This window comes from Balaenoptera acutorostrata, chromosome 13, assembly GCF_949987535.1.
Source record: "Balaenoptera acutorostrata chromosome 13, mBalAcu1.1, whole genome shotgun sequence".
NCBI classification, from domain to species: Eukaryota; Metazoa; Chordata; class Mammalia; order Artiodactyla; family Balaenopteridae; genus Balaenoptera; species Balaenoptera acutorostrata.
The window spans coordinates 61,649,412-61,665,586 of NC_080076.1; the positions used below are offsets into that span (position 1 = coordinate 61,649,412).

General features: G+C 37.2%; 1 protein-coding gene across 1 annotated transcript in view; it reads left to right on the plus strand.

Moving 5' to 3' along the window:
- Positions 1–16,175, plus strand: part of PTPRM (protein tyrosine phosphatase receptor type M) — a 763,379-nt gene that overhangs the window by 440,063 nt on the left and 307,141 nt on the right. The window contains exons 8-9 of the mRNA XM_057526667.1: positions 6,497–6,805; positions 14,140–14,249. Coding sequence (XP_057382650.1) covers positions 6,497–6,805; positions 14,140–14,249 — 419 coding nt within the window. The remainder of the gene's footprint in view (positions 1–6,496; positions 6,806–14,139; positions 14,250–16,175) is intronic.

Genomic DNA, 16,175 nt, shown 5'->3' on the forward strand with positions numbered 1-16,175 from the left:
ATTTCTCTAATAAGTAGGGATGTTGAGCAGCTTTTCATGGGCTTCTTGGCCATCTGTATGTCTCTTTGGAGAAATGTCTATTTAGGTCTTCTGCCCATTTTTCATTGGGTTGTTTGTTTTTTTAATATTGAGCTGCATGAGCTGTTTATATATTTTGGAGATTAATCCTTCGTCCGTTGATTCGTTTGCGAATATCTTCTCCCATTCTGAGGGTTGTCTTTTCGTCTTGTTTATGGTTTCCTTTGCTGTGCAAAAGCTTTGAAGTTTCATTAGGTCCCATTTGTTTCTTTTTGTTTTTATTTCCATTACTCTAGGAGGTGCATCAAAAAAGATCTTGATGTGATTTATGTCAAAGAGTGTTCTTTCTATATTTTCCTCTAAGAGTTTTATAGTGTCCAGTCTTACATTTAGGTCTCTAATCCATTTTATTTTTGTGTATGCTGTTAGGTAGTGTTCTAATTTCATTCTTTTACATGTAGCTGTCCAGTTTTCCTAGCACCACTTAGTGAAGAGACTGTCTTTTCTCCATTGTATATCCTTGCCTCCTTTGCCATAGATTAGTTGACCATAGGTGCATGAGTTTATCTCTAGGCTTTCTATCTTGTTCCATTGATCTATGTTTCTGTTTTTGTGCCAGTACCATGTTGTCTTGATTACTGTAGCTTTATAGTATAGTCTGAAGTCAGGGAGTCTGATTCCTCCAGCTCCGTTTCTTTCCCTCCAGACTGCTTTGGCTATTCGGGATCTTTTGTGTCTCCATACAAATTTTAAGATTTTTTGTTCTAGTTCCATAAAAAATGCCATTGGTAATTTGATAGGGATTACCTTGAATCTGTAGATTGCTTTAGGTAATATAGTCATTTTCACAGTATTGATTTTTCCAGTCCAAGAACATGGTATATCTCTCCATCTGTTGGTATCATCTTTAATTTCTTTCATCAGTGTCTTATAGTTTTCTGCATACAGGTGTTTTGTCTCCCTAGGTAGATTTATTCCTAGGTATTTTATTCTTTTTGTTGGAATGGTAAATGGGTGTGTTTCCTTAATTTCTCTTTCAGATTTTTCATCATTAGCATATAGGAATGCAAGAGATTTCTGTGCATTAATTTTGTATCCTGCAACTTTACCAAATTCATTGATTAGCTCTTGTAGTTTTCTAGTGGCATCTTTAGGATTCTCTATGTATAGTATCATGTCATCTGCAAACAGTGACAGTTTTACTTCTTCTTTTCCAATTTGTATTCCTTTAATTTCTTTTTCTTCTCTGATTGCCGTGGTTAGGACTTCCAAAACTGTGTTGAATAATAGTGGTGAGAGTGGACATCCTTGTCTTGTTCCTGATCTTAGAGCATCAAACTAATGCTTTCAGTTTTTCACCATTGAGAACAATGTTTGCTGTGGGTTTGTTGTATATGGCCTTTATTATGTTGAGGCAGGTTCCCTCTATGCCCACTTTCTGGAGAGTTTTTATCATAAATGGGTGTTGAATTTTGTCAAAAGCTTTTTCTGCATCTATTGAGATGATCATATGGTTTTTATTCTTCAATTTGTTAATATGGTATATCACATTGATTGATTTGCATATATTGAAGAATCCTTGCATCCCTGGGATAAATCCCACTTGGTCGTGGTGTATGATCCTTTTAATGTGTTGTTGGATTCTGTTTGCTAGTATTTTGTTGAGGATTTTTGCATCTATATTCATCAGTGATATTGGTCTGTAATTTTCTTTTTTTGTAGTATCTTTGCCTGGTTTTGGTAACAGTGTGATGGTGGCCTCGTAGAATGAGTTTGGGAGTGTTCCTTTCTCTGCAATTTTTTGGAAGAGTTTGAGAAGGATGGGTGTTAGCTCTTCTCTAAATGTTTGATAGAATTCACCTGTGAAGCCATCTGGTCCTGGACTTTTGTTTGTTGGAAGATTTTTAATCACAGTTTCAACTTCATTGCTTGTGATTGGTCTGTTCATATTTTCTATTTCTTCCTGGTTCAGTCTTGGAAGGTTATACCTTTCTAAGAATTTGTCCCTTTCTTCCAGGTTGTCCATTTTATTGGCGTAGAGTTGCTTGTAGTAGTCTCTTAAGATGCTTCGTATTTCTGCGATGTCTGTTATAACTTCTCCGTTTTCATTTCTAATTTTATTGATTTGAGTCTCTCCATCTTTGTCTTGATGAGTCTGGCTAATGGCTTATCAATTTTGTTTATCTTCTCAAAGATAGTTTTATTGATCTTTGCTCCTGTTTTCTCTTCTTCTATTTCATATATTTCTGCTCTGTTCTTTATGATTTCTTTTCTTCTGCTAACTTTGGGTTTTGTTTGTTCTTCTTCCTGTAGTTCCTTTAGGTGTAAGGTTAGATTTTTTATTTGAGATTTTTCTTGTTTCTTGAGGTAGGCTTGTATAGCTATAAACTTCCCTCTTAGAACTGCTTTTGCTACATCCCATAGGTTTTGGATCATTGTGTTTTCATTGTCATTTGTCTCTAGGTATTTTTTGATTTCCTCTTTGATTTCTTCAGTGATTTCTTGGTTATTTAGTAACGTATTGTTTAGCCTCCATGTGTTTGGTTTTTTTGCTTTTTTTCCCCATGTAATTCATTTCTAATCTCATAGCGTTGTTGTCAGAAAAGATGCATGATATGATTTCAATTTTCTTAAATTTACTGGGGCTTGATTTGTGACACAAGATGTGATCTATCCTGGAGAATGTTCTGTGCGCACTTGAGAAGAAAGTGTAATCTGCTGTTTTGGATGGAATGTCCTATAAATATCAATTAAATCTATTTGGTCTATTGTGTCATTTAAAGCTTCTGTTTCCTTATTTATTTTCAATTTGGATGACCTGTCCATTGGTGTAAGTGAGGTGTTTAAGTCCCCCACTATTATTGTGTTACTGTCGATTTCCTATTTTATAGCTGTTAGCAGTTGCCTTATGTATTGAGGTGCTCCTCTGTTGGGTGCATATATATTTATACTTGTTATATCTTCTTCTTGGATTGATCCACTGATCATTATGTAGTGTCCCTACTTGTCTCTTGTAGCATTCTTTATTTTAAAGTCTATTTTATCTGATATGAGTATTGCTACTCCAGCTTTCTTTTGATTTCCATTTGCATGGCATATCTTTTTCCATCCCCTCACTTTCAGTCTGTATGTGTCCCTAGGTCTGAAGTGGGTCTCTTGTAGACAGCATATATATATGGGTCTTGTTTTTGTATCCATTCAGCAAGTCTGTGTCTTTTGATTGGAGGATTTAATCCATTCACGTTTAGGGTAATTATCAATATGTATGTTCCTATTACCATTTTCTTAATTGTTTGGGGTTTGTTTTTGTAGGTCCTTTTCTTCTCTTGTGTTTCCCACTTAGAGAAGTTCCTTTAGCATTCGTTGTAGAGCTGGTTTGGTGGTGCTGAATCCTCTTAGCTTTTGCTTGTCTGTAAAGCTTTTGATTTTTCCGTTGAATCTGAATGAGATCCTTGCTGGGTAGAGTAATCTTGGTTGTAGGTTCTTCCATTTCATCACTTTAAGTATATCATGCCACTCCCTTCTGGCTTGTAGAGTTTCTGCTGAGAACTCAGCTGTTAACCTTACGGGAGTTCCCTTGTATGTTATTTGTCATTTTTCCCTTGTTGCTTTTAATAATTTTTCTTTGTCTTTAATTTTTGCCAATTTTATAACTCTGTGTCTTGGCGTGTTTCTCCTTGGGTTTACCCTGCCTGGAACTCTCTGCACTTCCTGGACTTAGGTGGCTATTTCCTTTCCCATGTTAGGGAAGTTTTCGACTGTAATGTCTTCAAATATTTTCTCTGGTCCTTTCTCTCTCTCTTCTCCTTCTGGGACCCCTATAATGCGAATGTTGTTGTGCTTAATGTTGTCCCAGAGGTCTCTTAGGCTGTCTTCATTTCTTTTCATTCTTTTTTCTTTAGTGTGTTCCGCAGCGGTGAATCTGCCATTCTGTCTTCCAGGTCACTTTTCCGTTCTTCTGCCTCAGTTATTCTGCTATTGATTCCTTCCAGTGTAGTTTTCATTTCAGTTATTGTATTGTTCATCTCTGCTTGTTTGTTCTTTAATTTTTCTAGATCGTTGTTAAACATTTCTTGCATCTTCTCGATCTTTGCCTCCATTCTTTTTCCGAGGTCCTGGATCATCTTCACTATCATTATTCTGAATTCTTTTTCTGGAAGGTTGCCTATCTCCACTTCATTTAGTTGTTTCTCTGGGGTTTTATCTTGTTCCTTCATCTGGTACATAGCCTTTTCATCTTGTCTATCTTTCTGTGAATGTGGTTTTTGTTCCACAGGCTGAAGGATTGTAGTTCTTTTTGCTTCTGCTGTCTGCCCTCTGGTGGATGAGGCTATCTAAGCGGCTTGTGCAAGTTTCCTGATGGGAGGGACTGGTGGTGGGTATAGCTGGGTGTTGCTCTGGTGGGCAGAGCTCAGTAAAACTTTAATCCTCTTGTCTGCTGATGGGTGGGCCTGGGTTCCCTCCCTGTTGGTTGTTTGGCCTGAGGTGACCCAACACTGGAGCCCACAGGCTCTTTGGTGGGGCTAATGGCAGACTCTGGGAGGGCTTACACCAAGGAGTACTTCCCAGAACTTCTGCTGTCAGCGTCCTTGTCCTCACAGTGAGACACAGCCACCCCCTGCCTCTGCAGGAGACCCTCCAACACTAGCAGGTAGGTGTGGTTCAGTCTCCTGTGGGGTCACTGCTCCTTCCCCTGGGTCCCGATGCACACACTACTTTCTGTGTGCCCTCCAAGAGTGGAGTCTCTGTTTCCCCCAGTCCTGTCAGAGTCCTGCAATCAAATCCCACTAGCCTTCAAAGTCTGATTCTGTAGGAATTCCTCCTCCTGTTGCCGGACCCCCAGGTTCAGAAGGCTGACGTGGGGCTCAGAACCTTCAATCCAGTGGGTGGACTTCTGTGGTATAAGTGTTCTCCAGTTTGTGAGTCACCCACCCAACAGTTATGGGATTTGATTTTATTGTGATTGCGCCCCTCCTACTGCCTCACTGTGGCTTCTCCTTTGCCTTTGGATGTGGGGTATCCTTTTTGGTGAGTTCCAGTGTCTTCCTGTCGATGATTGTTCAGCAGTTAGTTGTGATTCTGGTGTTCTCACAAGAGGGAGTGGGAGCACGTCCTTCTACCCATGGTAGCTATTATTTCTCAAGTTTTCATGCTTATTTTCACTTTCCAATTATAGATCTCTTTATATTCAGAAATGGTGACCACATTCAGGAAAACAAAAATCAAAATATATGGATCAATTGTATGTATGGATATACTAAAGCAAAGTATTTTAGATTAGTTTTTCCCCAAACCCGTGAAAGATAAACTTCTTAGAAAAGTGTAAGGTACATAATAAGGGCTCAGTAAATGTTATGTAGTTAGTATTACTGTATTTTCATCATCATTTCATAAACAAGTTTAAGCTTTCTCATAAACAGCAAGGCCCTACTGTATAGCATAGGGAACTATATTTAATATCCTATGATAAACCATACTGAAAAGAATATTAAAAAAGAATGTGTACATATATACATATATATGTATAACTGAATCACTTTGTACAGCAGAAATTAACACAACATTGTAAATCAACTATACTTCAATAAAAGAATAGATATGCATAAAAAGAATGTCTTCTCTGTATATATTCTTTCTTTTAAGCCCATCAGAATGCTTATAGTCCCTGCGTTTCATTTAGATTTCTAAGCTCAAAACTCTGTCCCTGGAGCTTGGACTTCAGGGGTAGCAAAGAACTACTTCAGCATTGACTGTGTGTAATTCTCTACAAATCACAACCCGAAAAGGCCTGGAGTTCTGTTCAGAAGTTTATGCTCTTTAATCATTGTATTATTTCATGCTGAATTCTCAAGCTTTTACTCTGTTTTCCAATTACATAATGATGAATTAACTTAAAAAGATAAAAAATATATACATCAATTAGCATTAAGACTGCTTTTGTGTATCAGAGCCCCAGAGGAAAGAGCCTTAAGTAAAAGCACTGTATTTCTCTCTAGTGAAAATTTTGGAAGTATACCATTCAGGGTTGGTATGGTAGTGCAGTGATTATCAGGAACCCTGGGTTCTTCATCATCATTGCTTTGAGTTCTTAATGTTTAAGCCTATTATGGTCCATCATGGCTGCATGAGCATGAGACACCCTATCCTCAATCAAGCTAATAGGAAGGAAGGAGGAACAAGGATGGTGAGCCCCTTCCTTTCAAAGACACCGCCCAGAAACCATTCTTGACGTCTCACGTTGTGTGCTACCCACCAGAACTTGGGTAGAAGGATAGACCTCACTGCAGAAGAGACTGGAAATTGTAGTCCTTATTCTGGGTGGCCTCATGCCCAGCTAAGATTTAGGGGTTTTATTCATATGGAAGAAGAGAAGACAAGATACTGGGGATAAGGAGGATTATCTGTGATACCTGGGCTTCACTGGAACTTTTATTATTCTTTTCTCTTATGTTCTCTTTTTCCTTCTTTTGCATCTTAGATCCCATGCGCGGCCCAAGAAAATTGGAAGTTGTCGAAGTCAAATCTCGACAAATCACTCTCCGCTGGGAGCCATTTGGGTATAATGTGACTCGTTGCCATAGTTACAACCTCACAGTCCACTACTGTTACAAGGTCGGAGGGCAGGAACAAGTGAGAGAAGAAGTAAGCTGGGACACGGATAACTCACACCCTCAACACACCATCACCAACCTCTCCCCCTACACCAACGTCAGCGTGAAACTCATCCTCATGAATCCCGAGGGACGGAAGGAGAGCCAAGAACTCGTAGTACAGACGGATGAAGATCGTGAGTACTTTCAAGTGATATGTTTGTGGGAAACATACAGTCTTTCAAAAAAGCAGCTCATGTTTCTTTCTAATTGAGATCTTTACACTGAAAATGGAAGGAAGAATTACTTACTGGGTTGAATAACACAGATGTGTATCTGTGCTGCTGTATACTGAAGCACTGATTAAAAGGGGTAAAGGGAATAAAGATCCAGAAGCTTATTTTAATTTTTATGAGTCATATAATTACTTTTCTACATATGATAATTCTGTATGGTTCTAAGTAGTTCTTCATTCAAGTTTTATCATCATGTTGGACTGAAGAGGTGTTGTTCTGGGTATTCGATTATTTATAAGAAATGCTTATTCAAACGGCATTCTGAAACATTTTTCATAGTTCAGATAAAAATTCAGCCCCAAATAGAGGCTGCCCTTGCTGTTCAACACAGTGCTGAGAAATTACCTCATTAGGTCGGTGGTCATGTAATAGATCATGCTTTTCCATAGGAACAATGCTGTAATTGGATATGACCTCAGTAACCAAGAATTCAATAAATAGACAGTGCATGTCTCCAGCAACTCATCAAAAAAAGCAAATACACAATTGCAATAAACCTCTAAAATAATTTAAAATGGTGAAATGACACCTGGAATCCCATAGCATAGGTATAAATGTGCTTTTACACTGATTATACAGGGGACTTTCATGTACAATAATGAGTCCATGTAGCACATAAAATACAGTGGTGGTTTATCATATATTTGGTTTAAAATTCATTTGCCAGGCATCAGAGTAAGTGGCAAACAACCTGGGGAGCCACTTACTTACTCCTGGGAAAAATAGATTTCACCTTTTTCTCTTCAAGCAGCTGATTATGATCTTTATTGATTATAACATGTGTTAAATGTTTATCACAACACTATTTTTTCATTTAAAGAGCTGACAAAGTATTTCTGACTGTTGATGACCTATGCAACACCAAGCATATTGCTATAAAATAAAAACATGGAAACAGCCAGAGTAAATGGAAAGCTCGACCACATCTTCTCTTTTCTTTTTTTGTAGCCCCTCAAGTCCTGCCTGTGTTGGTTGCTCTCAAGTAGTTGTTTTATTCCAGGTTTTTTTGTGAGAAGTATAGTTTGATACGAGTCACTCAGTCTAGGCTGAGCATGGAAGCCCTATCTCTGTTTCTTCCAGATCTTCCTTGTCTCCCAGGAGAGACTCAAGAACGTTTCAGCACTGTCAGCAGGTCTTTTCTGGCCCCCTCCTCCCCTGCATTTTTGTATTTAATTTGGTCCTAACTCCTGTTGTTGCTACTTCCAAAATCTTAGATTGTTCTTTTTTTGACTTAATTATTTTTATTATATTTCTGTTTTTCATATGAAGAAACTTGAGTCAGGAAAGTGAATGGTAAACCCAGATGTCTGGTTCCAGAAACTGTGGCCTGTACTTCTATGTGCCAAAGTACTTCTAAGTACTTACTAATATGATCATTAGTATTCTAGAGGCCTTATTTATATAAACATTGATATTACTGTCTATTCTATCTTTCTGCCCTGAGGTATTTTTTTACAATCAGCTTTTTAATTGAAGTATAGTTAATTTAGAGTGTTGTGTTAGTTTTAGGTTTACTGCAAAGTGATTCATTTATATATATATATATTCTTTTTCAGATTCTTTTTCATTATAGGTTATTACAAGATATTGAGTATAGTTCTTTTTGCTCTACAGTAGGTCCTTATTGGTTATTTTATACACAGTAGTGTGTATCTGTTAATCCCAAACTCCTAATTTATCTCTTCCCTGCCCCCTACCTTTCCCCTTTGGTAACCATAAGCTTGTTTTCTGTGTCTGTGGGTCTATTTCTGTTTTGTCAAAAAGTTCATTTGTATCATTTTTTTAGATTCCACATATAAGTGATATCATGTGATATTGGTCTTTGTCTGACTTACTTCACATAATATGATAATAGATTGTTCTTTTCTCCCAACTTCCACTACCTATATCCAGATTTTATGCTGAAATTTCTGTAGTAGTTTCTAGCCTTTTATTGTAGTTCCAGCTTTGTCCAATTCCAGTGCCCTTTACTTGTTCCCTAAACTAATCTCTAAAATACATGTGCATCATGTTACTCTCTCCACAAGAGCCGTCAGTGACTCTCTCTACCCATATCTCGGTATTCCAGGCCCAGGCTCTAGACCTGGTAGCTTTTCCTCCCCGACAGTGCATCCTGCAGAGACGTGCCCTGGGTGCTGGCCCTGCTGCCACACTCCATGTATCCTGAGTGCTCCCTCACTGTCCTCCTCTGCACGTCCTCCCCACCTGGCTGCCTACGTTCCATCTCCTCCACGACCCTCCAAAGTCCTCCTCAAGTTCAGATCCTTCATGAAGCTGTCTCCAACTCTCTCACCCTCATTCCTCTCTCATCCTTCTGACCTCATTTGCACTTGACAAGACCTTTAAATCTCTGAGCCTTAATTTCCTCATCTGAGAAGCAAGAATAATGCAGTTCTCCAGCATATTAGCGTTAGAAGCCATTTCCATTGGGTGCTATTTGTAGCTGCAGAGAGGGGCGTTTTAATAGGTGAGCGTTATTATTGTTATTGTAAGAATTCAGAGGAACTTATCGTGCCCCTTTCTTGTTCTCTCATTATGTTATATATAATTTTTTCCTCTTAACGGTAAACCACTTGAGAGAAGAAGCCATCTAATTTTCTTCTATAGCAATTTGCATGGTATTGAGTAGGTAATAAGTACTCAAAATACTTATTAGTCTTTAAAGAAAATAGTAAAATTTGCTGATAATCATTTAATTCAGGCTTAAATCAACAGTAATGTTTCCATCAATGAGAGAGGAAAGTGAAGTGCAGTCGTTTCTAGAGATGAGAGATGTTTTCCTGAAGCATGAACTCACCAACACTTTTGGGTTTCGAATTGACATGAGCTAATAATTCTGTTAAGTGCTGTTAAAACGTAAGGTTAAATAAGTCACTTTTTTGTTTGTGTGTTTAAATTATCTTGCTAGTCCCTGGAGTTGGGGCATGCATTACTTCCAAATAAAAATCTATTGTTTACATAGCACACTGGCGTCCGGTTCATTAGAAAAACTTTGATTTCAAATTATATTTCCTAACAAGAGCAAAAGAAAAAAAGACTTCAAAAAAGACAGAAATAGAAAAATTGTTAATACCTACCGAGCTTGAAGAAAAAAGAATTGAAGTGTCACTTTACTTATCTGCCATTAACAAAGGCTACAATTTGTTGTACATTGTGAGTTTTATTGTAGTATAATATTTTTATTGAAATATTATTTATTTCATCAGAAAATATGTGGGAAAAAGTTATCTTTTTATTACTGATAAGAGTGTCACTAGACACTATAGGGCTCAGTTCCACAAACTTAGATATTATGGTTCTATATCCCAAATCATGAATTCTTAGAACTTCTAAAAAAGGCACCAGACCTAAGTTCCTATGAGGTACCAGTTTCCCTAATTCAACTAAAACTCTTCTGGTATTTTATTTTAATTCACTTGATCTGTTCCTGACCTAACAACAATTATATGAATCACATTCAGGTTTTCCTGTTATTAACATTTTCATGATTATAAGCCCTCCAGTACATTTTATTACATTCATCCTTTTAAAATATCCTCTGTTCAATATAGTTTTGACAATCTCTTTTTTTTTATTTTACTCTAATTTATACTAATTGAATGAAACCAAAGATTTGTTTTTTTCTAAGTTTTCACCCTCTTTACATCTGTACATAGATTACTAAATATTTTCAATTCAGAAATATTATCACAAAATAATAGAACCACACATGCATCATAATTATCTTGATCCTGTGAGGAACCTGATGACGTCAAAATAAACACTTTCAAGGTCAAGAGGAAGAGACTTAGTAGAGCTTTTTTTTAAAATTTTTATTTTATTTATTTATTTTAAAATTTATTTATTTTTGGCTGCGTTGGGTCTTCATTGCTGCGCATGGGCTTTCTCTATTTGCAGCGAGCGGGGGCTACTCTTCGTTGCGGTGCGCGAGCTTCTCATCACGGTGACCCCTTTTGTTGTGGAGCATGGGCTCTAGGCGCGTGGGCTTCAGTAGTTGTGGCTCGCAGGCTCAGTAGTTGTGGCCCACGGGCTTAGTTGCTCCGCGGCATGTGGGATCTTCCTGGACCAGGGCTCAAACCCGAGTCCCCTGCATTGGCAGGCAGATTCTTAACCACTGCACCACCAGGGAAGTCCAAGACTTAGTAGAGCTTTCTCTGGCACGGGCCATCGTAGTCCAACTTCTGATTGTGATGAGCATTTTAGTCTCAGAGCCCAGAATCCAAATATTCTTAGAACTCACCGGTGTCATCACTTCTTAAATACCTTGTTTCTTTGCTTCGATGTAGTTTCACATCAATTCCTTCAACCTAAGACAAACGATTATTTTCACATTTATATATTTTTTAGAGTTTGGACATTAGGGATCAACTTACTCCAACTTCCTCATTTTAGAAGTGAGGCAACTGAGACCTAAGGAGGGTCCGTGAATTGCCCGAATTTCACAGTTTATTCACTGGCAAGTCTTAAGTCAGAACCCAGGCCCCCCATCTGAATCAGTGATTTTTTTTTCTGCTAAACTCTCCTTAGTTCTGTTTAGAATAACTATCAATATAAATGTCCTAGATCTACCTTTAAGTAGCCCCTCAACTAAACAAATGTGTTTTGCCTATGAGTCCTTTTGTAATTCTGGTCAGTCTTTCCAGTCTGAGGAGATCTCACCAACCCTTAAAGGGCTATTCATACCCTCCACAAGCTAACCAAACATTTCTTTAGCCCCCATCTTTTAACCTTTATTGAGATATGTTTATACAGTCATGAGTTGATTTGTGTTGTTTCTACTTTTTAATTATTGTGAATAATGCTCCTCTTAATATTTGTGTACAAGCCTCTGAGTAACATGTGTTTTCAGCTCTCTTGGATATATATGTAGGAGTGGAATTTCTGGATCATATGGTAAATTTATCTGTGTTTAACCATTTGAGGATCTGCCAGACTGTTTTCAAAGTAGCTTTGTGATTTTACATTCCTACCAGCAGTGTATGAGGGTTCCAGTTTCTCCACATTCTTGCCAATACTTGCTGTTATCTGTCTTTGGATTATAGCCATTCTAGAGGGTGTGAAGTGCTATCACACAGTGGTTTTGATGTGCATTTTCCTGCTAGCTAATGATGTTGAGCATCTTTTCACGTGCTTATTGGCCATTTGTATATCTTTTTTTGGAGAGCTGTTTATACAGATCCTTTGCCCATTTTTAATTGGATTATTTATCTTTTTATTGGGATTTCATAGTTCTTTATGTATTTTAGATACAAGTCTCTTGACAGATACATGATTTGCAAAAGCTTTCTCCCTTTTTGTGTGTTGTCTTTTCACTTTCTTGGTAGTGCCCTTTGAAGCACAAGAGCTTTTCACTTTACTGATGTACAGTTTATCTATATTTTCTTTTGTTATTTTTGTTTTTGGTGTCATATATCTTTGAAACCATTGCCTAATACAATATCATGAATATTTATACCTATATTTTCTTCTAGGAGTTTTGTAGTTTTAGCTCTTATATTTAGCTCTTTAATCTATTTTGTATAATTTTCATATTTGGTGTGAAGTAGGAAACCAACTTCGTCCTTTTACATGTAGATATCCAGTTGTCCTGGCACCACTTGGAAAAATTGTTTTGACCCCACTGAATTTTCTTGTCACTTTTGATAAAAATCAATTGACTGTAAATGTGGGGCTTTATTTCTGTACTCTCAGTTCTGTTGTACTGATCTATCTGTCTATCCTTATGCCAATATCATGATGTCGTAATACTGTAGCTTGTTAGTAAATTTGAAATTGAGAAGCCTGAGTCCTCTCAAACCACTTTTTGATTACTCACACCGTCACCAAAAACTTTGATCGCACCATGATCGCACCATCCCCAAATATACATATATTTATAGGTAGTACAGATATACTAGTTTATAAATAGGATAGGCACATGAGACACTAAATTGTATATCAGATAAAGCATACTCAAAAACTTAATTTAAATGAATATGAGATAAATGATATTTTAAAAATAATATTATATGTTATTTTGTAGAAAATTGGCAAGTACATGTCTATCTTCCCTTATGTCAATTAGATTTTCTCACTAATCAAACGGTGTTACATACTTTAGGTTTTAAAAAATGGCATCAAACTTTCCCAAATCTGTTTTTTGTTTTTGTTTTTTTTTTTTAATTTTTTATTTATCTATTTATTTATTTATGGCTGTGTTGGGTCTTCGTTTCTGTGCGAGGGCTTTCTCTAGTTGCGGCAAGCGGGGACCACTCTTCATCGTGGTGCGCGGGCCTCTCATTATCGCGGCCTCTCTTGTTGTGGAGCACAGGCTCCAGACGCGCAGGCTCAGTAATCGTGGCTCACGGGCCTAGTTGCTCCGCGGCATGTGGGATCCTCCCAGACCAGGGCTCGAACCCGTGTCCCCTGCATTGGTAGGCGGATTCTCAACCACTGTGCCACCAGGGAAGCACCCCAAGTCTGTTTTATTATTAATAAATAAAATGAAATATTTTAAAAATATTTCATCTACATCACATCTTTGTAGAACTTCTATTTTGTGTGTACTTTTCATAGACATATTAAATATAAGTCCAAGAGTTCATATATATTCTTCTTTGACATGCTTTTATCACTCAGTGGTATGGTTATAGAATTCATCCATGATGATGTATAAAGCTGTAATCGATTTTCAGTCATTTTTGTATTTTATTGAGTGAATATAAAATAATTTCTTAAACCAATTTTGTCTCCAATTTATTAGTTTTATTTTAAAATGCTACTATGTTGACATCCTAACCTATGTCTCCTGGTACATATGTGCAAGAATATTACTAGGGAATATACCTGAGGTGTGATTATTGGGTCGTATGACATGTGCCTCTTTAACTTTAGTGAGTACAGGCAGATTATTTTCCAAAGTGGCTCTACCAATTTATGGTCTCACAAGCAATGTGTGGGAATTCGCATTGCTCCACATACTTCTTTATGTCTGAAGAATAAAAAAGTTTATTTACAAGATGATACTGAGCTTTGTCTAATTGATTCAAACTTTTTAGAGGAAAATGTGATGAAAGTCTTTTCTTTATAAAGACAGTATGGCCAAAATGGTTTTAAATTGCAGGTGTTTGCAAGAAAATGGAGTATATCTATTAAAATCTTACACCTCAATAGAGAGTTAAAAACCTGTCAAGTCTAGAAAAATGTATTTTGTTTTTGGTTTACTTAAATATGTATCGATTTTTCCCCCCTTCTAGTTCCAGGTGCTGTTCTTACTGAATCCATCCAAGGAAGTACCTTTGAAGAGAAGATATTTCTTCAATGGCGAGAACCAATTCAAACCTACGGTGTCATCACTTTATATGAGGTAGTATATACATTTGTTAGTAATTTAATTTTTACTGTAACTTTTATATAGCTAGACTATCTAGTATTTAAAAATGCATAGTAACATCATGCCTTTTAAGAAGTTGAATGCCTTTAATAGTTATAATGGTTACTGAATAGAAGCAAAAAAGTTAAAAATGAGTTTTTGAATTATGTATAATTTCAGGATGTATATTCACAATGATTTAGATGCTTCCAGATTACATGTTATTGTATGTAAAGCCACACCATAATATAGTTTAAAAATCACCTTTGTTAAAAACAATAAGTGTTCTGTCATATACATTATTTAGGAGGCAACCATGGCATCCTGTTCTCGCCAGCTCTAAAATATTTTACTCCTGAATTATAGAAGAACGCTGATGATCCAATTAGTGGAGTCGATAGACATTGTCTTGGGAATAACAACAGAATAATGTCTTCTGGTTTCTTAGCATTAGCAAAACAGCCTTTAGACTTCTGTGACATAGTTTTGTCTACTGATAGATAGCAGAGAAGAATTCAATGACTTGTTCAGGGAAAAAAATAACAGCAATAGCGGAGTAGCAGTCATCATCACATCTGTATGAGCGTGATTTCACTCTGCCTATTGTCATAGAAACAAGCAGGTGCATTTTTTTTTCAAGCTAGCATTTATGTGAATGCAAATTCAACAAAATTATATGTTGTTAGGGTTCTAAAATCCGCAGCCATTCTTCCTATGGGACCTCTACCTGAATACCTTTCAGAGCTACTGACAGAGCTGGAGTAGATTCGCTGTCAGACAGTCACCATTGGTGAACCCTCTCCCTGACCCAACTAGCCTCACAGCTATGTTTCCTTGTACCTTTTGAAAATTGGTATTGAAATGCAAAGAAAAAAAAAATTGTTGTTCGTCAAAAGCTAAACAAAGTAAGAGAAAAGAAAAAAAGTTGATTTTCACATTAAGTTATGATGCTTTCCTTGGCTGCTTCATTGTAAAAGAATCATGAAAATTCATGGCTCTCTTTTGTAGAGTTGTTTTTTATAATGAAATCAAACAAGTTCATTTTTTTTCTCAGTGATCAGAATCTTTTAGTTAATATTTTTGGCCCCATGACCATTTTTTGGTTCTGTTTTATGGATTCTTACCTCAGGATAACAGAATGTTTTACTAGAAAAGATACAGTCTTTGAAATCAACATTAAGTACCAAGAAATCAGTCCACCTCTCCTGAAAGCCACATGTTGATATCTAGACGGACAGAAAATAAAGGTGAGATCCTTTCTTTCTGATCCCATGGAGCATAATATTCATGTAATAAGTAACTTTAATGTGAAAACAATAGGAAAATCAGAACCCATCAATCTCTCTGATTTCAGCAGTCAGGATGTCCCTTCTAGCTGAACACTGATCTAAATGCTACTACAAAGGGGATGTGTGATGCATTTTAAAACTCAAGATATAGGTAAGAAGAGCAGGTCAGTTGTTTTTTCTAGGCACCAAAGGGAAAATACCAGATGTGTGAATCAGGCTTAAGTGATTAAGTATAAGTTTCTGACTGTCGAATCTTTCTCTTCTTTTCTCCATGTTTGCTAGAAGTAGGAAGGAAGGTATTCCAGATCCCCCAAGGTGGGCCTTAGATGGTGTCTGTGCAGGGAGCTCCTCTTTGGCTAAAACACACTGCACCCTGGGGCTCGCCCAGCCTGTACCTGAGTCTGCAGGAGACCTAGCTTCCTCCTGGTGCAGGGCTGCTGGAGAACCAGACCAGTGCCCTCCCTGGAGGACCACAGTCCCCTGGGACAGACATGCTAAGGAAACAAAACCGTTGCCCAAAGGGAAACCAAGACCTTAGGAACAGCGTATTCATGGAAACACAGTTGACTGTAGGCCAAAACTGGAAGGCAAGATACGTTATCATAGTTGGAAAAAAGCTTAGTAATAAATG